General features: G+C 39.4%; 1 protein-coding gene across 1 annotated transcript; it reads left to right on the plus strand.

The window, feature by feature from the left end:
* The first annotated feature begins 1676 nt into the window (after positions 1–1676).
* Suv39h2 (SUV39H2 histone lysine methyltransferase) lies at positions 1677–25278 on the plus strand. Its single transcript, XM_059263584.1, has 6 exons — positions 1677–1873; positions 4157–4302; positions 16566–17237; positions 19717–19863; positions 22948–23077; positions 24335–25278. Exons 1-6 carry the CDS (start codon positions 1843–1845, stop codon positions 24439–24441), a joined length of 1233 nt encoding a protein of 410 aa, XP_059119567.1. The 5' UTR covers positions 1677–1842; the 3' UTR covers positions 24442–25278.
* The last annotated feature ends 89 nt before the right edge of the window (positions 25279–25367 follow it).

The raw sequence follows: 25367 nt of genomic DNA on the forward strand, positions 1-25367 counted from the left end.
AATTCAGTGTTGTGATCAAACCCAGAGTCTTGGATCTCTCAGACAAGCACTGTTCGACTGAGCTATTGTCCTGCCCCAGCCTCCTCTCCTAAATTTGTATTGAAACTTAGCAAGGCCAAAAAAGTCTTTCAATTTCACAGACATAAATTTTGATAAATGCTTTTAAAGAAGAGAGAGAGACAGAGTGCCTGAGAGGCCTCTCTGCAGAAGTAACCCTGGAGTCAAAACCTAGCTAGTAAGAAGATAGCCACATGAAAAGGGGAAGAGCTAGAAAGCAATGTCCAGGTTAAACGTTTATTTAGAGGAAGGAGTGTTGGCTCACACCTGTGGTCCCAGCTCACACCTGTGGTTCCAGTTCACACCTGTGGGCCCAGCTCACACCTGAGGTCCCAGCATAGCAAGGTGGAAGCAAGAGGATCAGGAAGTCAAGGCGATTCTCACACACAAAGCAAGTTTGAGCCCAGCCTCAGCTCTGTGAGACCCGGTCCCCAAACACCAATAGTATTTATTTACTTCACTGCTTATTGCTTGTACTTCCCAGTAGGAAAAAGACTTCAAGGGGATACTCTTTTCCTTTCTGGTCTAGTAGGCACCTGGCACATTAAAAAATACACATGAAAATATTTTTGAGCATGTCTATTACATTTGCATTGTATATGTCTGATGTATTTGAACTGTAGTTGACTATGCACATGAAAAATTGAAAAGCCATAGAGCATAGTGGGCAAAGGGGAGAATGGTCCAAAGTAAGTGAGAAAAACAGACTTCTAATCACAGGAGGTCTCATAGGCACCGGAAGGTGTGCTATGTGGGTAAGTATTTAAAGTAGCAGCAGGGGCATGTTTCACTTTATGTTTTAAAGCCACTTTAGCTACATGGGAAGTGGCTGGAAGGGGAGCAATTGTAAAAGTTAAAGCAGTGCGGCTTCTTTGGCTGAGAAATGATGACGTGGGTAAAGGTAACAGCAATGGAAACGGAGAGGAGACAGGCAGTGTGTATTTGCTAATAGCATCGACATGACTTGCTAATGGAATTACAGAAGAGCTTTTGTGTATAATGGTTCCCCTTACAAGTTTTCATATTTACAATGGTGTGAAAATGACAGTGACCCAATTCTCCCGGAGTGTACATGGCTAAAAACAGAGAACAGCTTAAGACTGTTAAGAATGCTAAAATAAGTCCTTGTTGTAAGCGTACCTTGTAAGTTTGCTTTAATTAAGCAAGAACTGTTGGCAGTTGTTGCTTGGATGGATTTTGACAACGGTCAGACCCTGCCTTTGAGTCCAGCTGCTACACGGCCATATCAACTCACCAGGATCTCTTTGAGTGATCCAAACAGACCACATCTCTCTAAGCGAGCCCACGTGCTTGAGAGCCCACGAGTCTTGAGATCCTGAGCTGTAGTGGCAGGGAGTGAAAGGGCTTGGTTGAGTTCAAGGGCTGAGGAACCGGGGCAGGAAAGAAGCTATCTGTGCACACGAACCCGCACAGCACATTTTGCATTTTATAAAGTGCACGCCATGCCTTTCTTTGTGAAGGGAGTCAAAGCACCGAATAGGGAGGGAACGATGGCGGCAAGCATCCTTTAGAATCATACCCAGCGTGGAACCAGAGGGGGGCGGGGCCCCAGCGAGCTCCCCGCGGCCGGGCCCCGCCCCTTCGTGCTTCACCGTGCCGCGCACGCGCACTGGCTACCACGGCTGGGGTCAGCCTCCGCTGACGTCAGGACGCCCCGCTACTTCAAGCCTCCCAGCTCCGGAGTCCCTCGCGGGCCGGGGCGGGGCGTCTGGCCAGCTGAGCTATTCCGGCTGACCGCGCCAGTTTGAATGAAAGCTCCGCAAGATGGCGGCGGCCGGAGGCGAGCCCGAGAGAGGTGAGACGGGAGCGCGGTGTCCCCGGCCGCCAGCTCCGCTCCCGAGGCCCAAGCCCTGCCGGACGGCGATGTGGGCGGGACGCCGCCGCGCGGACACCCCGAGCACGGGACGCTCGCGGCCGGCTCCGGCTCCGGGCCCGGGACGCGCCGGCCCCGCGCGAGCGTGGTTCCGAGTCCCGCGGGCCCGGGTCCTCCTCGGCGGCGTGTGTGCACGCGCCGCCTCTTGGAAGGGTGAGCAGGAAAGCGCGCGCGCCGCTGCGGTCGCGGTCGCCACCTCCGAGCGGTGGGGAGCGGGGCTGAGGTGCGGTGCCCGCGTCCGAGCCGGCCTGGCAGCGCTGTGGCGTGTCTCCGTGAGAAAGGGGGCGTCTGCAGACACTGCCCCTGAGCCTCCTGGAAACTTTGGGGGGCCCGGCTGGAACTTGCGGGTTATTTATGTGGATGCTGAAGCCCGTGGATGGGGGGTGGTGGTGGGGGGGGTGGGGGGGACACGCAGTGCGCGTGCGTGCGCCCGAGTCGCGCGCCCTTTGAAAGTCCCGGGTTTGTGAAGCGTTCTGGAATGAAAAGGTGGTTCTCCAGCTTTCTTTCCTCCCCCACCCTGCTCCACTCAGATGGTGACACTTTATTATCCCCGTAACTCTACTTCCTTGAAGCGAGGCGGAGGTGGGATGGTGGAAGGATTTTATAAGCGGGATGTCATAAAATACTCCGGACAACGAAACTTTTTTTTCTCCATCATTATGGGCTGTGGAATTTTGGAAACCAAGTGTTTGCAGATTAAAATACATACGTTTATATAGAGATATAGATATATTCCGAAATGCTCATAGTGTAGCATTTCTGTTGAGCGATGCGCCGTAATTACACATAATGGGCTTCATTATGGCATTTTCATGCGAGTACGTATGTTACTCGCATTCAACACCACCCTCCATTATAGGGTTGTGTTTTTGGATTCTCAGCTAGGCGAAAAATTTAAAAACAACAAACACCCTGGGTACGTAACCAAGAGGACGCTTCTTTGGAGATGATTAGCATAAGGAGATTAGCCTTACACAAAACACCCATAAGATTTTCGATGGAAGCGATTTGTAAGAAGTGTTTTGTTTTTTTATAGCTGTGCTATCCTCAAACCACTACACCTAAGCAATCAATGTATTCTGGCAAATTTGAGGAAAAGACTTTGCCGTTTGCGTGTGCCAGAAATAGGAGTCTTTTGCAGTGACTGGAGTGGGGAAGTGATGCTTCAGTTTCCTGCAGGGAAGTCCTTGGGTGGGGAGGATGAGGAAGGGATTTACCTCCAAATGTTTTGCCTACTACCTTTAATAACTGTTAAATACGGCGTGATGAATTGATGATACATTTTGTTTGGTCGCCTCTGTTTTCACCAGCCTCAATTTTTTTTAGTGAATCTGATACCCAGAAAGATTGGGCGCTTCCTAAAGTTGTGGAGCTAGGTGGCTATTGATCATCTAGTATTTATCTCTATATTAGCCCTACAGAAAAGTTTTACATTTTCTAGACATCAGTTGTGTAATTGTGTTTTAAATTCGGATGGAACACAGTTCATTTCTGGCCTCTGTAAGGTTATTGTTAGTATGTCTGACTTTCAGGTCTTGTTTATGGATTATCTACATTGAGTATTCTGTTTTGTAACTGCTGACTTGAAAACAGTGCAGGATTACAAACAGTGCAGAAAATGAGCATTACAAAACTCACTATACTCTCCATTTAAAGTAGACTTTTCTGGTTTATGCATGTTGATAATACATTTCACCATGGGCAAAATAAATGAAGCTCAGATTTCTTGCAGTATTCCAAAGGATATGGATTTTACTACAGAACTATATTTCAGATTTAAAATCTTACTGTGCTATTAAAAGAAGCAACGGTTACTTATAAATTGTGATTGTTTTAGAATATATTTTAATATATTTCTAACAATATGTCTTAGCTGTTTATTAAGAGAACAGTTACATTATGTGTAGAATATAATGGAACAGTAAAAAGTATTACCTCTTTTTACTTTTGCATTTATATGTAGGCCTAAGAAAGCTTAGACATGAAGTAATTTAAGTGGTCAAGCCAGAATTAGCCATTGTCAGTAAGACAGAAATCCAATTCACCAAAAATAGTTCTTTATCATGTAACTTTCCTAAACACACATAATTGGCTTCTTGTCGTGTGTATTTCTAGACTATAAAATTGTCAGTTGAGAGGTTTTTAAGTTTTTGTTTCAACCTAGTAGCTGTTTTATTAGTAAAGAATTCTATTTTCTTATTGTAGCCTGGTGTGTGCCTTGCCTAGTTTCCCTTGATACTCTTCAGGAATTATGTAGAAAAGAAAAGCTCACATGTAAATCGATTGGAATCACCAAAAGGAATCTAAACAATTATGAGGTGGAGTACTTGTGTGACTACAAGGTAGTAAAGGTAAGGCAATATCTAGCCCCTTGAAAGAGACCTGTTCACACTGCAGTATTTCATGTTTCTCTAACATAAAAATAGCCTTAAAAATAAGCAAAGCTCTCCTTACTGTTCAAGTAACACTGAAGGGATTTGGAAGTATAAAGTGCTCTTGCATTAGAATATTTAGGGTATTTATATCATTCTGCATCCAACTCTTGATTATCTCCATATGGATTACCAGAGCAAGTGTTTTATGTCAGATTGACTTTTCCTGTAATTCATGTTGTTCCTGGATCATATTTCCCATAATCATCTGGAAGGAACCTGGGGTTTCAAGCCAACTGTAGAATCATTGAGTGTCCTCCAGAAGCATTGCCATTTCTATTTCCTGCCAGCCTGTTAAACTGTGTGTTATAAGTTACGGCGTGATAAAATGGACTGGCTTTCATGGTCATTTCAAGCTTTTGTTTCATATCTTACAACTTCAGCAAACTTATTTAATTGCTTTGTGCTTCCCTTTATTCATCTTAAAATGAGTTAATCTAAGAAACTCTTTGATCTAAACCCTATAATTATATTTTTGGTAATTCAATTACTTGTAGCTTCCTCTAAGAATTGGCCATTAATCTCAGTTCTTGTAGATAAACAATCATGAATCCTACTTAATGTGGTTTTCACATTTTCTGTTCTTCATTAACATGAATCTTAAAAGGTCTTATTAAAAAAAAAAAACAAAAAAAAAAAAAAAAACTCGGAGCCAGATATTGGAGTGAACGCTGAAAGATCAGAGAATCAGAACAAGCCATAGCCTACCTCACCTCGCCAACTCCTCAGCTGGTCTTGTTTCCTCAGACTGAAAGCCTCAATGAGTCTTCATCCAAATGGATCTCTGCTGAACTTCTTAACAGCCTCTAGTTCCTGGTCCTCATGCCTTATATACTTTTTTGCTTCCTGCCATCACTTCCTGGGATTAAAGGTGTGTGCCACCACGCCTGGCTCTGTTCTCAGTGTGGCCTTGAACTCAGAGATCCAGATGATCTCTGCCTCCCCAGTGATAGGATTAAAGGTGTGTGTGCCACCACTGTCTGGCCTCTACGTCTAGTCTGGTGGCTGGCTCTGTCCTCTGATCCCCAGATAAGTTTATTAGGGTACACTAATAGGATACACATATATTGGGGTGCACATATATCTCCACACTGCTGAGCCCCTCAGTAAATCCATTTCTTCCTTTGAATGCCTGTCTTCCTATGGTAGCATTGCCTTCCCCATGCAGAGATCTTAGTCAAGCATCTCTACCAGCATCCTCAGCACCCTACTTAATCGTGTTCCATCTTAGATTGCAAGCCCTAGACTAATCAGCCTAGCTGAGAATATCATCTGATCATATGCATTAGCTCCATTAAAACATACTTTTAAGCTGTGCGAGGTGGCATAGACCTGTAATCCCAGCTACTAGCAAGGCTAAAACAGGAGACTCACAAGTTCAAGCCCATCCTGGGCAACTTAGACTCCTTACAGTTTATTTCTAAAAAGGTTGTTAAAGGGAACCACAGCACAGTGGCAGAGTATTTGCCCAGCATGTATAAAGCCCCAACAGTTCCCCACACCTGAAAAGAAGAAACTCAGCAAAAGCCCAAACAAACCAAACTTCTACTGTTCTCATAGTGCTTAGTTCTACTTGACAAGATTTTTACCGGTTGCTCTGTTTTCTTGTTCATATCAGCGGTTTTCCCAATATTTATTGCTGTTTTGGACCTTTTCCTCTCCCGTACTTTCTCATATCCATCTGAAGACTCCCGCTGTCTGCCTCTGTGAATATAAGCCTTTAGCATTCAGTCTTTGTTCACCACTCGTTATCTCTAGCTTTAGTCTTTCAAAAGTGTCACCATTTTTTCCTGTCTACTCCCCCAGGACTTTACCTGAACTTGTGGTTTCTTTTTGTTTATTGATTGATTGATTGTGTATACAGTGTTGTGTCTGCATATATGCCTGCAGGCCAGAAGAGGGCAGCAGATCTCATTACAGATGGTTGAGAGCCACCATGTGGTTACTAGGAATTGAACTCAGGACCTTTGGAAGAACAGCCAGTGCTCTTAACCTCTGAGCCATTTCTCCAGCCCCGTGGTTTCTTTTTAATTAATTTAGACAGGGGTTTTCTATTTAGTACCAGGCTGGCCTTGAACTCACAGCCATCATGCTCTAGCGTCTTCAGTGCTGAGATTACCTGCATAAACTATGTTTTCCAGCTTTGTGTCTTAAATATGAAGGTCTTTTTTCACTCAGTTGTGTCAGTCAGTAAACATACTCATATCTTCTCTAATCTTTAGATAGCTTCCTTTGGCCTCCCATCTACTCACACAGGTATTTCTTTTATTTTCTTTCTTACTAAACAAACAAAAAAACAAACAAACACTTTTATTGAGATATAATTTGCTTAAAGTGTACAGTTCAAATCTTAATATATTCCCAGAGTCAGTCAATTTTAGAACATGTTTTTCATTACTGCCTAAATTTCAATTACCAGCCTTAAGCAACTGCCCAAGTCTATTTTCTGTTTTTGTAGAGTTACGTGAGGCCTCTCCTTCCTCCTCTTCCTCTCTCCTCAAGCTCTGTGCACCAAGAGAAAGACCTCAGGTGTCCTGCTCTGTCACGGCCTGATTGCTTTGAGACCGGGTCTCTAGCTGAGCTTTGAGCTAGGCTGGTAGACAGCAGGCCTCAGCAATCACCCGACCTCTGCCCCCAATACCACTGGGATTACAGGTGCACGTGGCTTCGGCTGGCTTTTGATGACTGCTGGGACCTGAACTCAGGTCCTCATCCTTGTGGAGCAAGTGCTTTTACACAGTGATCTGTCTCATCCCAGTGCTCTTCATTGTACATACAGAGAATAATACATTTCTTAGTAGTGGCTTGACTTACTTTGAATAATGGTTTTTGGTGTATTTTGGAATATTGGGAATTAAACTGGGAGCCTCTCATGTACTGGGCAAGTGCTCTACAGCTGAGTTATGTTCCCTAACCCTTTATTTTTCATTTTGAGATGAAGTCTCACTAAAGTTGCCCAGGCTGGCCTTGAGCTCACTCTGAAATCCAGAAAAGTCTTGAATTGGAATCCTTCTCGCCTTAGCCATCTGAGGAGCAAGATTACAAGTCTGTACCGCTGGACTCGCCCTTAGAATAATGTTTTTAAAGTTCATCTGTGTGGTAGTGTGTATTGTACTTCTTCCCTTTCTGTTGTGAGATATGTTACATTGTGTGGATACATCACGTTTATCATGGGGCAGACGTTTGAGTTATTCCATCTAGGGGCTATTATAATTGATGCTGTTATGGGTGTTCATAGGCTAGTTTCTGTATGGACAAAATTTTCATTTCTCTTGAAGTGGAATTGCGAGGTCATAAGATATTTTTGTTTAACTCTTGAGAACTGCCAAGCTTTTCCAGAGCTTTACAACATTTTACTTCCACATTAGGGGAGTATTAGAGTTTTAGTTTCTATGTAGCTTCCCTTGTGAGAGTTGCATGGCTTTTATTTACATTTCTCTAGGGATTAATGATGTCCAACATCTTTTTATCATGCTCTTCCTGGACATTGGTATCTGTTGTGATGAATTAATTATTCAGAATAATTGCTTATTCTAAAAATATTTATTTATATTTATGTGTATAGTGTGTGTATGTGCGTGTGTGCATGCACATGTGAGTGTGTAGTGCATGCATGTGGAAGCCAGAGAAAGACTATCCATCTTAGCCTTATTATTTTAAGACAGAATCTCTCATTGGGCAGATGCATTCCATTTAAGCTAAGTTGACTTGCCATTGAGTTCCCAGAATCTGCCTCTCTGTCCTTCCAGTGGGTACTAGAGATTTGACGCAAGTCCTCACACTCTCATAACAAGTGCCCTTGCCCACTGTGCCATCTCTTCAGGCCTCCCATCCCTTGCTCAGTTTTTAAAGTTGTAGTCTTTTGAATTATTTAGTTATAATTAGTTATATATTATGCATACAAATCCCTTGTCAGATACATGATTTGTAAAAATTTTTATTTTATCCTGTGGGTTTTCTTTTTACTTTGAACTTTTTAACCCATTTTATTCCAATTTGTGTGTCCCTATCACTGACCACCTATTGTCAAGTGTGCAGACCTTAAAGTTTTCTGTACTAGTTTGTTACATTTACCATGATTGGTTCTCTTTTCTTCTTTGAAACCCTCTTGTCTATGGAAGACTGCCTAGATTCAAATTCTGGGTCCTGTCATTTATTACATAATCTTCAGCAACTAGCGTCTCTGTCCTCCAGTTTCTTTATGAAATAAGGGTAGTTAAAGCAACCATCTAATGGTGTGTAATTAATATTAAATGGATTAATATTGATTGCTTACAATAGATACTGACATTTAACAATTGGATGACATCAGTATTTACTGTTACTGCTATTTTTTTTTTTTTTTTTTTTTTTTTTGGTTTTTCGAGACAGGGTTTCTCTGTGTAGCTTTGCGCCTTTCCTGGGACTCACTTGGTAGCCCAGGCTGGCCTCGAACTCACAGAGATCCGCCTGGCTCTGCCTCCCGAGTGCTGGGATTAAAGGCGTGCGCCACCACCGCCCGGCCTGCTAGTTATTTTTAATATATATTTATTTTTATGTTATGTACAGATGCCCAAGTGTATGTATGTGCATGATCATGCAGGTACCTCTGGGAGGCAGAGGATGTCAGATCCCTTATAAGTAGAGTTACTTATAGTTGTGAACCACCTGATGTGGCTTCTGGGAACTGAACCCAGATCTTCCGCAAGAGCAGCAAGTGCTCTTGATTTATGAGCCATCTCTCCAGCCCCTCATTGCTATTTCTTGTCACCACTACCCCCAATCTATTTTTTAATGTTCCTCAGAATCTCTTTGCTTCTCATCTTTTTCCCCTCTGAATGTAGATAACTTCTAAGGGGCTGTTCTTGGTCCTCTCCTCACTTTGCAGCTGCTCTCTAGGTAACCTTCCCTAGCAGTTTCTATTGGGGATTTGTTCACTCATGATAATTAGTGAGGCGACTGTACTCAGAGCAGAGTACTAAGTTCCTGTACAAAGTACTTAATTACAGAGAAGGTGAGTGTTGGTGTAATAGAAAGACTTAATTGTGGAGAGACTGGGCAGTTATCTAAGAGAAATGTGTTTTAAACTTAGTTTTAAAGAATGAAAAGTCGAGGCCAGCCTGGTCTACAAAAAAAAAAAAAGAATGAAAAGATAAGGGGTGGGGTCCTGATACAGAAGACAGCCCAACTCCTTCAAGGAATAGAAAATATGAGTAGAACATGGTCCAGAGTTAAGATGAGGCTAGAAGGAGTGCATCTCTTTGCAGGCTAAAGGATTTTAGGCTTCCCCATCTTGAGGGAAGCACAGAACCATGGAGTCTTTTCAAGAACAGAAATGGCATGACAGGAGAGCATTACTCTGCTGTTGCGTCTTCAGTGGGTAGTGTCAGAAGGGTGTTATAGTAGTCAGAGCAAAACAAATGAAGAAGAGCACAAGGCCTGGATGAAGAATCCTAGGAGGCAGGCTTATGCCATTAACTGGCAAGAAAGATAATAGGAAATCTGGAAGTATAACTCCTGGGAGCCAGAAGAAGGGATGATGTCAGTAAAAGAGTACTGAGTAGTTGATAAAAGAAAAGCTCTGCAGAATATACTGAAGTTAGCAGTCAAAGGGCCACTCAGGCCCTGTGAGTGGCTTCTGTGTTAGATGAACAGAAGAGCCAAAAGAACAAAGGGAAGAATAAGTAGGAGGTATAAACATAGAGTCAAGTAGGATGGACTCTTCAAGCATCCTACTCTTGGAGAGAGAAGAAAAGGTGTAATGGTGTTTATAGTTTTAAAGTTGTATTAAAAAATTGAGTCATACTTGTATGTTTTAAAACTATTTTTTGATGTTCTAAATTGCTATATGCTAAAATCTACTCAATGACTTTAGGGATTCCTTAGCTATATAAACATTTATATGTCCAAGGAAGCTAGATTTTATGTTGCTTTTGAAAAATGGGAGGTGTTTAAATGTTACTTAGAACTAGTAGTGAGGAAGAAACCAAAGAGTTGGACATATAAGAATCATTGATGAAGTGCATCTCTTCTATTATAGCTACATTGACTTATAGTTTAATATCCATAGGAGACTGGCAGTTAGGAACAAAGGCCACATGCTACTGAAAATGAAGAAGTTAGTGGGCTAGAAGACCTTGAACCTAAAGCAATCTGAAGTAACCAGCTTTGAAATGGGAAAATGCTATCTGATGTCACTCAGTGGTGTAGATGAACTTACACAGTGTAGACTGTAGTGGGTTTGTTTCAAGTGCTGTAGCATTTTTTTATAGCAGTGTTACTGCCATGTTGCTCCTTCATACAGAATAATTGAGGATAATTAATAACTCTGGGTGCTTAACATACTTTTCAATAAAGAACAATAGCCCCACTCACAATGATAGGCTTTGTCCCTTGGAAAATTCTTTAAAGTCTATAACTATCTAGGCGTGTCTACAAGCACTAGTATACTTACTACCTGGCACAAACAGAATAGTGTACATCTAACAGATTAATATTTCTGAAAAACAGGGCACATCTAAAGTGTCTGCAACCTTTATTTATTTGTTTGTTTGTTCGTTTGTTTGTTTTCCTAAGAGGGTTTCTCTGACAGCTCTGGCTGTCTTGGAACTTACTTTGTAAAACAGGCTGGCCTTGAACTTACAGAGATCTCTGCTTCCTGAGTGCTGAAATTAAAGGCATGTGCCACTACCGCCCGGCAACCTCAATTTTTTTTTTTACTATTTTGTGTATGTGAGTGTTTTGCCTGCATGTACATCTGTAGCACATATGTGCCTGGTGCCCAAGTAGGTGGTGAGCCTCCATATGGGTGTCGGGAATTGAACTCAGGTCCTTTGCAATAACAGTAAGTGCTTAACCACTAAGCCAACTCTCCATCCCTATAACCTAAATTTTAAGGAGTATAAAAGTGGAGCTTTTAGAAAGGACTTTCCTATGGTTGCATAGATTTTTTTTTTTTAACCTTAGGATCTATAACCCAGGTCTCAGATTCCATCCATCCATTCATCCATTCATCATCTGTCTATCATCTGATTTATGTTATATGTAAGTGTTTTGCCCACTACATGTATATAAGTGTGCCATGTGTGTGCAGTGCCTGCAGAGGTCAGAAGAGGATGTTGTATCCCCTGAAGCTGGAGTTATAGACCGTTGTGGGATGCTGTGTGGGTTCTGGGAACTGGACCTGGGTCCTCTGGATGAGCAGCCAATGCTGTTGACTGCTGAGCCATCTCTCTAGCCCCTCAGAATTTCTTTTCTGTTAGTTACTGACATGAAACTCTTTACCAACTTTCTATTGATTATGCTGATTCTCAACTATTCATATAATACTACTGGTGTTGTGGTAATGATATGAACTATGGTGGTTATCACAGAAAATGGCAGGAATAAGGAATGGAAATTTAGAAAATGTTTTTTGCTGGGCAGTAGTGGTGCACGCCTTTAATCCCAGCACTTGGGAGGCAGAAGCAGGTGGATCTCTGTCAGTTGGAGGCCAGCCTGGTCTACAGAGTGAGTTCTAGGACAGCTAAGGCTACACAGAGAAACCCTATCTCAAAAAGCAAAAAAAAAGAAAAAAAAAATCTTTTTCTGTATTTTCATGTGTACACTTAAAAGTTTAGGTAATTTGTTATGTGTTAGCTATAGTTAGTTAAAACTGATAAACACATTGAGAAGCCATGACTTGTTCTCACTTTTATTTTTTGAAAGTTCATAATATTGTTGTGATTTTTATATTGCTGTCATTCTAGTAATCATATTTTTGTTGCACATTCAGAAACATTTATTCAAATTTAGATAGTAGTGTTGTGCATGTTTTGAGGTTATGAAGAAAAGTTTCCATCCCTTCACATGAATTGCTCATAGTTTAACTTAGAAATGGAAACATAGGCAAGTTGACAGTTCTTGGGCAAGAGAGGCAGGATGGATGTTGTGAAAGGTCTTTGAGCTATTTTAAAAAGTGAACAGTGGTTTGGAGAAATAGCTCGGTGCTTAAGAGCACCAGCTGCTCTTGCAGAGCATGTAGGTTGGGTTTGCTGCACTCAAATGGTAGCTCACAACTGCCTGTAACTCCAGTTTCAGAGGATCTACTGCCCCCTTCTGGCCTCTTAAGGCACTGTATGCACATGGTGCATATACAGGAACATAGGCTTATACACATGCTTACTTTCTTTTAAGTGAATAGGTTTCTCTCTATACATACTATGAGATTAAAATAAATTCTCTAGGCAAATGTCAGAAGGCATTCTAATCATGGAGAACCTGGTGAGCAAGCAGCAGAAAACTATGACTAGTCTGGTGTGTTCAGGTGAGTTCAGTGTGTTGAGAGAGTAGTGAGTGAATGGGATTATAGTAGGAAAGTAGTGAGGGCTATCACGGACCAATCCCAAAAAGGGTTTGTTTATTATCTGTTTTGTCTTTCACATTTATTTATTTATTTATTTATCATGCCATGGGTGGGGAATGTACCTGGAATGTATGTAGGGGCCAGAGAACAGCTCTGAGTTGGCTCTCTCTCTGCCCAATGAGTCCTGGAGATCAAACTCAGGGAGAGCGTTAGAGCTCAAATTCCAGTGACCTGGAGTTACCCAGAGAGTTGCCTACGTGACATATAGATTCATAGCTTTGCTCAGATTCTCAAAAGGATAAACACCCATTCGATATAAAAAGGGGGCTAAGAAGCCATGCCAATAAGGAAAGTAGAAAAAATACAGAGAAAGTCATGCTTTGGACCCCAAGGAATGTAAAGTTGTGGCTGCTGCTACAGAGAGGTCAGATGAGCTGAGGACAGAAGACTCGATTGGTTTGGTAGTCAGATTGTAAAGTGAAGTTAAATGTGTATGTATTTCAGCCTCACCCAGACCATGGTTTCTGAGAATTGTAAGAAATATTGGAGTGACCAACAATGAAGGTCAGCCAAGTGTTTAGGTTGTCCACAATTACTTGTTGGCATTAGCATTATAATTTTAATCTCAATTCAACATTCTCAACTGCAAACTGGAAAAATCCATCTCTTAATTTTTTTATGCTTTATTACAAGTCACAGCTTTTGCTTTCATACACAAAAGCAAATGTTCCATACACACACACACACACAAAATTGTTAGTCTTTGACAGTAGTCTTTTCTGCTTTCTCTGTTCTCTTTTCTAATTATCTGACCCATACTGATTTCCATCTTTCTGTTTTAGTAATACTGGTTATGTTATTTTGGCATTTAAATTGAATTGCCTTCTGTTGATATTTATTTCACATATTGCCTTATTTATTTACTTCACATATACATCCTAGGTATGATAAAAGCCAAAAAGCTTTTCGGCTTTAATTTTGAATTATAGGCTATTGAATTAATTAAATTTGCCTTATAAGTCAGTGGTTTTTGTAAAGTAATCTTATTTTTCAAAAATTGAAATCTTTTTTAGATTTTTAAAAATGAAATATGCTGGCCTAGCAGCAGTGGCACACATCTTTAATCCCAGCACTCGGAAGGCAGAGCAAGGGGGATCTCTAAATGAGTTCGATGCCAGCCTGGTCTACAGAGCGAGATCTAGGAAAGGCACCAAAACTACACAGAGAAACCCTATCTCAAAAAAAAAAAAAGAAAGAAAGAAAGGAAAAGAAAAAGAAATATGCTTATCAAAGACTATAAACCAGAAATTAAATATTAATATTTCCAAACTTTTGTTGAAATCAATCTTGTTTTCAAAGTGTATTTTCTGTACAGAAATTGATTAGTTACCAATGTGGTTACTATATAAGCCTCAGTCATTTTAAATACAAGTGACTTATCCAAGATTAACTTGGGAAGTGAACATTAATGATGTCTCATTTCATTCGGGTGGTAATTTCATCATGCAGCCTGTAGCTAGCACTTGTCTTTATCGCTTCTCTGCAGCTGCCTTCTGGTATCAAAGGTCAAAACTTAAGAATTATGGGGAAATAGATGAGCTCAGACAATGCCAGTTGGATCTCATATCTACTTTTGTGTAAGTAGATCTGGTACCAACAGTCCCAAATTATCATTACCTGACTGAAGGAAGAAATTTACGCCTTAGGCCCAATTTGGCACACTTTGGTGTATAACTAGGCTTTCTATTTCTCCTCTCTGGAATGACTATATATATATATCTATCTATATATATATATATATATATATATATATATAGATAGATATATATATCTATATATAGATATATATAAAACTATATATAGATATATATATAAAACTATATATATGACTATATATACACACACACACACACATACATGCATACATACATGTATTATATACATATAGTTTGGGTACTACATATCCTCAGATCATAATTAAACACATTTTAACAGAAAAAGAACCCAAACATTTTAAACAGTTTTCAAAATGAGTTTTTAATTCATAGGAATTACTGATGGATGAATAGGACATAATAAAACATTAAGGTACTGATAATGAGGATAAAATTAGCTCACCTGTGGATGTGCAATTATTCTTGAACTGAATTTGTACTTTAGCAGTATGCCAAAGACTCTAGTCTTGTCATTCAGGACTAAGTCATTTGTCCTGAAGTCATGGGATTATAACTTTGTGTAATGCTTGTCTGGCTTGAGTGTGTCAGGCCCAGAGTTTGAGCTCTAGTACTGTGTGTATATTGAGCAGAGGGGTGATTAATAGATAATAAAACAATTATTATGTCCATTCTTGCTTAATATTAAAATTACTCAAATTTTCATAGGCAAATTTATTGCAATAAGTAATGTTTTTATTAATATCCACAAATTAAGAAAACAACAGGCCAGCAAGATGGCTTTAGTGCATAGAGGCACCTGCCACCAAGCTGGAGCACCCTGAATTTCATCCTTGGGACCCACCTGGTGGAAGGAGAGAACCAACTCTTGCATGTTGTCCTCAACTTGCATACATGTATTATGGTGTATACATGTGGACCCATGACAGTATACACATATATACAAATAGATGTCATGTAAAAAAATAAAAAACAACAAATGATGCTTAATCACCTTGATACTTATTTTTTAATTCTATGTGTATTGGTGTTTTGCCTGTATGTATGTCTATGTGAGGATGTCAGATCCCCTAGAACTAGAGTTACAGGCAGTTGTGAACTGCCTTGTGGGTGCTGGGAATTGAACCTGGGTCCTCTGGAGGAGCGGGCAGTGCTCTTAACTACTGAGCCATCTCTCCAGCCCCCCCATTTTGATATTTCTGAGCTTACATTACCTTAGGGCCTGTGGATATGTGCTAGCTACTCTAAAATAAAAAAGTGATTACTGAAAGACATCCCTTCAGAATTTACTCCTGTACACGAACTGCCTTTTACATTAGGCCCTTAGCAACAGTGTCTGCTGACGTCACTGTGTGTAAAGAAATTTCAGAAACCATGGTGGCCAATAACATTCTAGGTGATAAAAAGTGAATCTTTGCTGTCCTTTATGCCTCCTACTTAAGCTACTCATAGGTTTCTCTAAATGAAGTCAGCATTTATTAAAATATTAATGTCTGGTAATAATATAATGTGAGCTGCAGTGTCACTTTTATTCTTGGGAACCACATACAAAGTAATTGGTTTCAATAATATATTTAATTCAATATCTGTAAAATATTTAACATATAGTCGTTTTTAAAGGTAAAGATATTTTACACCGCCCCCCCTTCTTGAAATTCAGTGTAGTATTTATGCACAAAGTATATCATTTGAGAGTAGCCACATTTCAGGTTCTCGGTAGCTACATGTGGCCAGCTGACTTTTTTTATCCAGTTTATCTTTAGAACATCTAAGGGATGTGTGGCCATGACATTGAAGGTATAAGTTCCCACATGTCCAGTGAACATTATTAACTTATAGCCCTTCGAGATTGCCTGCAACTATGCTGGCCATGAGCCACTAGCCTAATGTTTGCTTTGGGACCACCTATTTCCATGAACAAGGTAAATACTTTTTTGTTTGACCTAATACTATTTAGTAAAACAATCATAGGTTTCAGTGCCTTTATATTTCCCTAGATAGGACTTTTTGGCCTGTTGCCAAATGTCACATCTCACTAAATAGTGTTTCTGATGACATACAAAAGTTGTTTGTCTGACTTATACTTTACTCTTAGAAACTTGTGGTTCTTCACACATTTTGAATTAAGAGAAATGCCATTTTAGAGACTGTCATAATCTGATTTGTATTTTCTTTCCTATTTGAAGGGTGTGGAATATTATCTTGTAAAATGGAAAGGATGGCCAGAGTCTACAAATACTTGGGAGCCCTTGAGAAACCTCAAGTGTCCACAGCTGCTGCAGCAGTTCTGCAGTGACAAGAGTAGTTACTTATCTCGGTTAAAGAAAGGCAAGGCAGTCACTCCAAAAAACAGTAGCAAGCCCTTGCCACCTGCTGTCGCTGAGTACATTGTAAATAAAGCCAAGCAAAGAATAGCTCTGCGGAGATGGCAAGATTACCTCAACAGAAGAAAGAACCACAAAGCGATGATACTTGTTGAAAATACCGTTGACTTGGAGGGCCCGCCTTCAGACTTCTACTATATTAATGAATACAGGCCAGCTCCAGGAATCATCTTAAACAATGAAGCTACCTTTGGATGTTCATGTACAGACTGCTTCTTTGAAAAGTGTTGTCCTGTTGAAGCCGGAGTTGTTTTGGCTTATAATAAAAACCAGCAAATTAAAATCAAACCTGGCACTCCCATCTACGAGTGCAACTCAAGGTGCCTATGTGGACCTGATTGTCCCAATAGGATTGTACAAAAAGGCACACAATATTCACTGTGCATCTTTAGAACTAGCAATGGTTGTGGCTGGGGTGTAAAAACCCTTGTGAAGATTAAAAAAATGAGTTTTGTCATGGAATATGTTGGAGAGGTACATTAAATTCATCCTATGCATATGAACTTTATACTCTCAAAAAGTTACTTTTCTACCTCAAAATATATACTTGATATATTTTGATGTTATCATTTGCAGATAAGTAGAAATTCATTTTCAGGTTTAGGAGAAAGATTCACTGACATAGTTAGAAATGTAAAACTTTATATGAGCAAATAGATAATAAATTAACTTAATAGTTGGCATTCCTCATAGCCAATGACCAAGGCATATTTTTTATTAAAAAAAAAATATACACACACATATATATTTGGTCTTTTGAGACAGGGTTTCTCTGTGTAGCCCTGGGTGTCCTGGAACTTGCTCTGTAGACCAGGCTGGCCTTGAGCTCAGTGATCTGCCTGCCTCTGCCTCTGGAGTGCAGAGTGCTGGGATTAAAGGCATGCACCACCCCCACCTTATGCCCATATTTTTTAAGCATAACTATATTTACACAAATGTCCGAAGAAGGAAATCAGGCCTACCTACATACATGCTGACATTGAAACTTTGAAGTTACATTTATTTTATTATTTTGTCCAATATGATTAAAGTTATTACTCTGTTTTGTATCAATATTGAAGGACATTACTGAGTAGAAAATGTTTGAGTGTTGTCAAATGTGTACAAAAGCATTTACTATATCTAAAAAACACTACCCTAAACTTCAGCCACTTTGAACTGCAGATAATTCTCTAATTACCAAATACTAGCATATTTACTTTGATAATTATCATATGCATAAGTATCAAAGTAGTGCTCATCATGGGCCACAGCTAAGCACCTTAGTATATTAACCCCCAATCTTCAACTTTGTGAAAGAGGAGTTATCTCCACTCCTACGAATGAAGAATCTGAGGCACAGAGATTTTTAGCTTACAACAGCAGCCAGATTTAGGTGATAATATATATCACTTTGACTACTGTCAGTGTCTTCAGTGAACTAATAATCAAGCTGTAATCTTTTTTTTTTTTTTTTAAGATTTACTTGTTTATTGTGTATACAGTGTTCTGTCTGCCTGGACGCCAGAAGAAGGCGCCAGATCTCATTACAGATGGCTGTGAGCTGCCATGTGGTTGTTGGGACTTGAACTCAGGACCTCTGGAAGAGCAGTCAGTACTCTTAACATCTGAGCCATCTCTCCAGCCCTAAAGCTGTAATCTTAAGATTAGCAGAACTGCAGATAATACTGTGACAGATCCTGTGGTAATAGGGATGGAACCTAGCGAGTGCCTGGTGCTCTACTGCGGAGTTAGCGTCTCTAGCCCTGGGCGATGATTTTGAGTTGAAGCATTTCCTGAATATCTTCTGAAAAACAGAGCTTTTCTATTGGTTCATTGCATATTTAGCATAAAGGCTCTGTTATGTAACCAGTTTCCATTTGTTATTACTCATAGATAGGAACAATATGCCTTCAGAACAGTGGTTATCTACCTGTGGGTCATGACCCTTTGGGGTCGAATAACCCTTTCACAGGGATCACATAGCAGATATTTACATTACGATTCATAGCTGTAGCAAAAGTTCAGTTATGAAGTAGCAATGAAAATAATTTTATGGTTGGGGTGATTGTAGCTGGAGAGTTTTCTCTCCGGGTCCTGCCAAGCCCCGGCAGTCCGACAGCCCACTTATAAAATAAACACACAGACACTTATATTATTTAAACTGTTTGGCCTAATGGCTCAGACTTCTAGCTATCTAGTTCTTAACATCTTAAATTAATCCATTTCTATAAATCTATACCTTGCCATGTGGCTCGTGGCTTACCAGCATCTTCACATGCTGCTTGTCATGGTGACGGCTGGCAGTGTCTCCCTCTGCCTTCATGTTCTCTCATTTCTCCTCTCTGTTAGTCCCGCCCCTGCCTGGCTACTGGCCAATCTGTTTTATATATTGACCAATCAGAGCAACACATTTGACATACAGACTACCATCCCACAGCAGATGACCACGGCATAAGGAACTGTATTAAAGGGTCACAGCATCAGGAAGGTTGAGAACTATTGATTTAGAGGATATTGAGAGTACATCCTCTTGTAAAGGTAGTCTTCTGTTCATCGCTGTCCTGTAGAGCATTCATCTTGTGGGTAGCTTCTTGCATGGCCTGATTATAATGAAGGTAGTACCGTATTTCAGCTTAGCTCAAAGTTCATTTTTAGTCTTTAATCTTACTTTCCCTCATTTTTATACTTTATTTTCTGTCTAGCTTTTAGTTTGTATGAATGTTTGTTTTAATGACACTTAAATTTCTTTTAAAATGTTTGTAGGTATGTTAATAGCTTAATGATGTTTCTTTGGTTCCACAGTAGCTCCATACTGTTCTGTGGTTCTGCAGAACACCATGTCACCTGTAGCCCCACTACGCAAGAGGCTGAGGTAGAAAGACTTGTTGAGTCCAGAAGTTTGAGAGATCCTATCACAAAAAGAAAAACCTGTAAAACTATAGTTCTGTTGTTGTTGTTTTTATCTCCTTAGGTAATCACAAGTGAAGAGGCTGAAAAGCGTGGACGGTTATATGACAACCAAGGAATCACATATCTTTTTGATCTGGACTATGAATCTGATGAATTCACAGTGGATGCAGCTCGATATGGAAATGTGTCTCATTTTGTGAATCACAGTGTAAGGAACACTTGTAGATAAGACAAATAACTTAGTGCTGTTTGGATGACTTTTCCTTAACTGAAAGATAATCATTTTTATACAGCCATTCTCATAGTTTTTTTTTTTTTTTTTTTTTTTTTGTTTTTCGAGACAGGGTTTCTCTGTGTAGCTTTGCGCCTTTCCTGGAACTCACTCGGTAGTCCAGGCTGGCCTCGAACTCACAGAGATCCGCCTGGCTCTGCCTCCTGAGTGCTGGGATTAAAGGCGTACGCCACCACCGCCCAGCATTCTCATAGTATTTTAATATAAGGGCTGCTCCTGTTAAGTCAGGGCATTATTGCTGTAATGTGAACATACATATTGAGGTGTTTAACAGTTACTGTGTTCTACCACAGTCTTTATATCTCACTTCATTTAAGCTTTCCAATAACTTTATAGGGTAGATAGATAACTTCATAGCAGAAAAGGGGAGTTATTAAGCAAGGGAGTTAAGTAAAAGTTTTAAGAATCTCAACAAAGTTATCTTATAGAAGTTAATACTACTAAATTTCACAGTGTGTGGTAACCCTTTACCTCATCCACATTTTATTCTTCATAATCTCAGTTACCTAGTTAGCTATAGTCCAAAAATACCCAGTGGGAATTTCTAGAAATAAATCATCCTTAGTTTTAAGTTGTGTGCTATTCTGATTAGTAGCTGAAGTCTCTGGCTGGAGATGTGACCCATCCTTTTGTCCAATGTGTCTACACTGTGTATGCTACTTTTTAGTCACTTAGTGGCTCTCTGGGTTATCAGCAACCATCATAGTATTTCTTGTGTTCAGGTGACCTTATTTTACTCAGCAGTTGTCCAGAACCACAAGATTAGTAATGCTAGCAATTTGGATTTGCCAAAGTGTTTGCTTTAAGCCACAGGTGAAAGTACAATAAGATATTTTCATAGAGCTAGACCACTCATATAACTGAAATTGTTCAGTTGTTGTTAATCGTTTACTGTCTGAATTAACAGTAACTTATCATAAGCATATATGTATAGGACAAACCCCTAGCAATATAGGGTTTGGTACTATTGCCAGTTTTAGGCATCGACTGAGGATCTTGAATTATACTCCCACGGATATGGGTAGACTACTGTACAGCTTAAGGTAACAGGATTGTTTTCTGTTTTGTTTTGAATGTCAGTGTATTAACATTTTTAAATAAAATTTAAGGATTTTTAGAGCATTCAAGCATTTAGGTCTATTTCCCTAAATTAGTATTCTTTAGTTTTTAGTTTATGTTTGAAAAAGTTAGATCTCAGTCTTTTTTTAAAGATTTATTTATTATGTATATAGTGTTCTGTTTGCATCCTACGTGCAGGAAAGGGACACCAGATCTCATTACAGATAGTTGCGAGCCACCATGTGGTTGCTGGGAATTTAACTCAGGACCTCTGAAAGAGCAGCCAGTGCTCCTAACCTCTGAACCCCAGTCTTTTTTTAAAGATTTTGTTTGTGTGTGTGTGTACATGTGTGCACAGGTGCCTATGAAGGCCAGAGGGCAGGCATCAGATCTCCTAGAGCTAGAGTTACAAGTGTTTGTAACACCTGGGGGTGCTCAACTAAACTCAGGTCCTCTGCAAGAGCAACAAGTGCTCTTAATTGCTGAGCCATCTGGCCAGACCCTTAGGACCACAATTGCAGAATCTTCTACTTTATAAAACTTGTTTCCAGGCTGGAGAGATGGCTCAGAGATTAAGAGCACTGGCACCTCTTCCCGAGGTCCTGAGTTCAATTCCCAGCAACCACATGGTGGCTCACAACCATCTGTAATTTGATCTGGTGCCCTCTTCTGGTCTGTAGGCAGAATACTGTATACATAATAAATAAATCTTTATAAATAAATAAATAAGTAAATAAATAAATAAATAACTTGTTTCCAAAAACTAAGGGACAATAATAATTACTGGGCACCTTCTGAGTACCAGACAATAAGCCTAGTGAGGTTGATACTTTTTTCGCCATTATATATACATGACAGATAATAAAGGAAGTATGTCTTAGATAGTACGTTATATAACTAATCTTAGAAGATGTAGCCAAGTTAAAATGTCTGGTGGATTGTTCACCAGGAGTTGTGTGTGAATATCAGTGAAATGAAAGAGACTGTCTAGACTCCTTTTTGGTTGCCTGATTTGTTTAAATGTTTGTTTTAAGTAATTTCTTCTTAATGACAAATTTGAGATTTAGCTATCCCTCAGTTAGTTTTAGGACCCCCTACAGGTACCAAAATCCTTATAAGTTCCTTGTGTTAAATTTGAGACATATGTAAAAACCCATACAACCTCTTTTATACTTTAAATCATCTGTAGATTACTTCTAATGCCTAATAGATTGTAAATAGTTATATTGTATTGTTTACAGACTGAGGACAAGGTCACTCAGCTTGTACATGTTCAAGACTGTGGTGTGCTCTTTCTTTTCTATAAATACTTTTATAATCTATAGTTAGTTGACTCTGCAATTGGTTGAGTTCAGATATGGGACCCATGAGTCCAGAAGGCCAGCTCTAATACCCAACACATACTTCCTACTCAGGAATGATTAAACACCAATTCAAATTTCTTGGTGTGACTCCCTAGATCTTTCTTCTTGCATATTCTGTAGTTTGGTGTTCTCAAAATCCTAAACAAGTCCAAATAAAAGTTTAAGCATGAAACTATGTAAGATAAAATTTGAGTTCCATGGTGCTGATTTTATTTTAAAATAATTATTTAAAATATATACACACACATATATACATATGCCTTATTGAAAGAGTTACAAGTGAAATGTCCTTGTTATAGATGGAAATTAGATTAAAATTCTCCAGGAAAAAAAAAAAAAAAACCTAACACAAAAGCGACATATTGAATACTTGATTTGTTTTATCTTTTTGTTCTTTTATGTATGATTGATATCTTCTTATACATGAAAAGTGTATTTTGAATGCACATGTCATAGGAAGCAGCTTGATTTGCATGAGAACTTAAAGTGATCATGTGGGAGGTTAACCATGTAATGTGGTACATAGATGAGCACCTTTGTACCAGTTTCACTTAAGCAAGCTTTATTCTTTTTTTAGTGTGACCCCAATCTTCAGGTGTTTAGCGTTTTTATCGATAACCTTGATACTCGGCTTCCCAGGATAGCACTGTTTTCCACGAGAACCATAAAAGCTGGAGAAGAGCTGACTTTTGATTATCAAATGAAAGGTATGGTTTTCAAGAGTAATTCCATTGGTATTGGTTTCAGTATGACAATGAAGGCAAGTCTTTGGCTCGCAAACCAAACTAACAGCAAAGATAAAAGAAATCAGTGGGGTGGGGTGGGATACACAAACCAAATTATATGTGGAGAAGATGAAACACATTACGCTGTACTAATTTAAAAATCATTAAAAATGAAAGAAATTGGAGGTGGAGGAGTATCTGCCCAAAGCCTGACAGCTAAAGCTAGCACGTGGTCTACTTTCCAAGTCACTGCAGCCTGGTTTTTCTTAGGACTTCCATTTTGGAAGCTGACTTACATAACATCTTTTCTCAATACAATTAGTATTAATAAAAATGTAGTGTTAGTAAAAAATTAATAAAAATAAAATAAAAAGGTTTTGAACTTCTACTAGTAGATAAATATTGACAAGATTGAAAGTATGATTTCAATTACATATGAATGATTCTAGTCCTTGAATCTAGCTTTTTAAAGTAATTATATTGACTGTACTGTGATTGTATTTTCTATGAACAATATGCTTTATATGCTGTTCCTACTTGGCCTCACTGCCTGTGTTCTTAGTGGTATATAAAAAGAATAATTGTGCATTGGACTTTCTCAGTAAACTTTATCATGGCAGATATTCACATTAGTCTAAACCGTCCTTTCAACATAACTCAGAATGAATTGTCTCAGGATGTTCACATAAGTACAAAACTATTTTCCTTGGGAGTTAACCAGTACCTTAAGAAAGTAAGCACCATTGCTAGCTCCAGGACAGCCAGGGTTACAAAAAGAAACCCTGTCTCAAAAAACCAAAACCAAACAAAACAGATTTAAAATCTGTTCTAAAGTATCTTTTTTTTTATTTACTTGTTTGTTTGAGACAGGGTCTCACTATTCATCCCTGGCTGGCTTGGAACTCACTGTGTAGACCAGGCTGGCCTCAAACTCACAGAGACCCACTTGCCTCTGCCTCCCAAGTGCTGATATTAAAATCATGCCTGACCATGCCCAGCTAAAATACCTTTTTTAAGATAAAGATTTGTGTATGTGTCCATGTGAATACGGATACCCACAGAGGCCAAAAGGGGGGCATGGGATCCCCTGGAGCTGGCATTTCAGGCAGTAGTAAGCTGCCTGACATGAATACTTGGAACTGAACTCTGGTCCTCTAGAGGAGCATAACTACTCTTTACCTGCTGAGCCATCTTCGAGCCCCTATTCTAAAATATCTGTTTCCCTCTCTGTATTTCCAGGTTCTGGAGAATTATCTTCAGATTCTATTGACCACAGCCCTGCCAAGAAAAGGGTCAGAACTGAATGTAAATGTGGGGCTGAGACTTGCAGAGGTTACCTCAACTGAAACTTCAGGAAATGGAGATCATGAATGTGTTTTGTTTTGTTCTAAGAACTGAAAAAGTATTTGGGATGCCTTTCTATTATCAAGATTATGTATATTAATGTACAACTTATGTCAAGGTATTTACAAAGTCCATTACTGATGCTTCTGAAAAGGACTATAGGACCACATAAATAGAATATTTTGGTGGTTACATACTAAATATGGAAAGTGAACTATTTACAAATCACCATATGCTTAGTTAAGAAATCTGAATAGACAAGTGTCCCCTTTAGTGTTTGAAAAGCAATGAGAGAGTGGATGTTAGGAAACCTTTTCCCGTGACTCAGATAATTCAGTTTAGGCAAAGGTACAAATTTTATTTTGTTTTACTGTATTGTTCCTGCTTAATACTCACTGATCTTGTATTTGAGACAAAGAAGCCACACTGAAATTTTTTACTATATTTTTTACTTTTACATTAAAATGTCGGCATCTTAATGATATATTTCAGATATAAAAGTAAATATGAAAGATTTTCTTTCAGCTTGATCTCATTTTGAAGCAATAGATACCATTTATTAATAGATACCATTACAAAGATTGTATGTCTGAACCTGAAATTCTTAAAAGATTTTTTAATCCTGTTCAAGAGAAATCTCTAATCACCTTCTCTAGAAGTCCATAGTGGCTGGCCATTATGCTTCTTTGAAAGGACATAACAGTATGACTAAGAGGACCCATCAGAGTGCCAGGCAGAGTACATGAGTACAAAGTGAGCCACAGCATGAATGAGGTCCACAGAGTACCTCATCAAAACCCAAGAGCAAGATCCTGGGGAGTACCTGTCCCCAATGGCAGTGTGATTCACATCATGTTGCTGCCACTGCCCGGCAGGTTTCACATTTCCTTTCTACTAAATTCAATTATTTTTGCATTTTCTGCATGTC

The sequence above is a fragment of the Peromyscus eremicus genome, chromosome 5 (assembly GCF_949786415.1).
Source record: "Peromyscus eremicus chromosome 5, PerEre_H2_v1, whole genome shotgun sequence".
In the NCBI taxonomy this organism is placed as follows: Eukaryota; Metazoa; Chordata; class Mammalia; order Rodentia; family Cricetidae; genus Peromyscus; species Peromyscus eremicus.

Coding starts and splice junctions, on each gene's coding strand:
- Suv39h2 (XM_059263584.1), top strand. CDS start 1,843: ATGGCGGCGGCCGGAGGCGAGCCCGAGAGAG. Junction 4,303..16,565: donor GTGACTACAAGGTAGTAAAG/GTAAGGCAATAT, acceptor TCCTATTTGAAG/GGTGTGGAATATTATCTTGT. Junction 23,078..24,334: donor TTTTGATTATCAAATGAAAG/GTATGGTTTTCA, acceptor CTGTATTTCCAG/GTTCTGGAGAATTATCTTCA.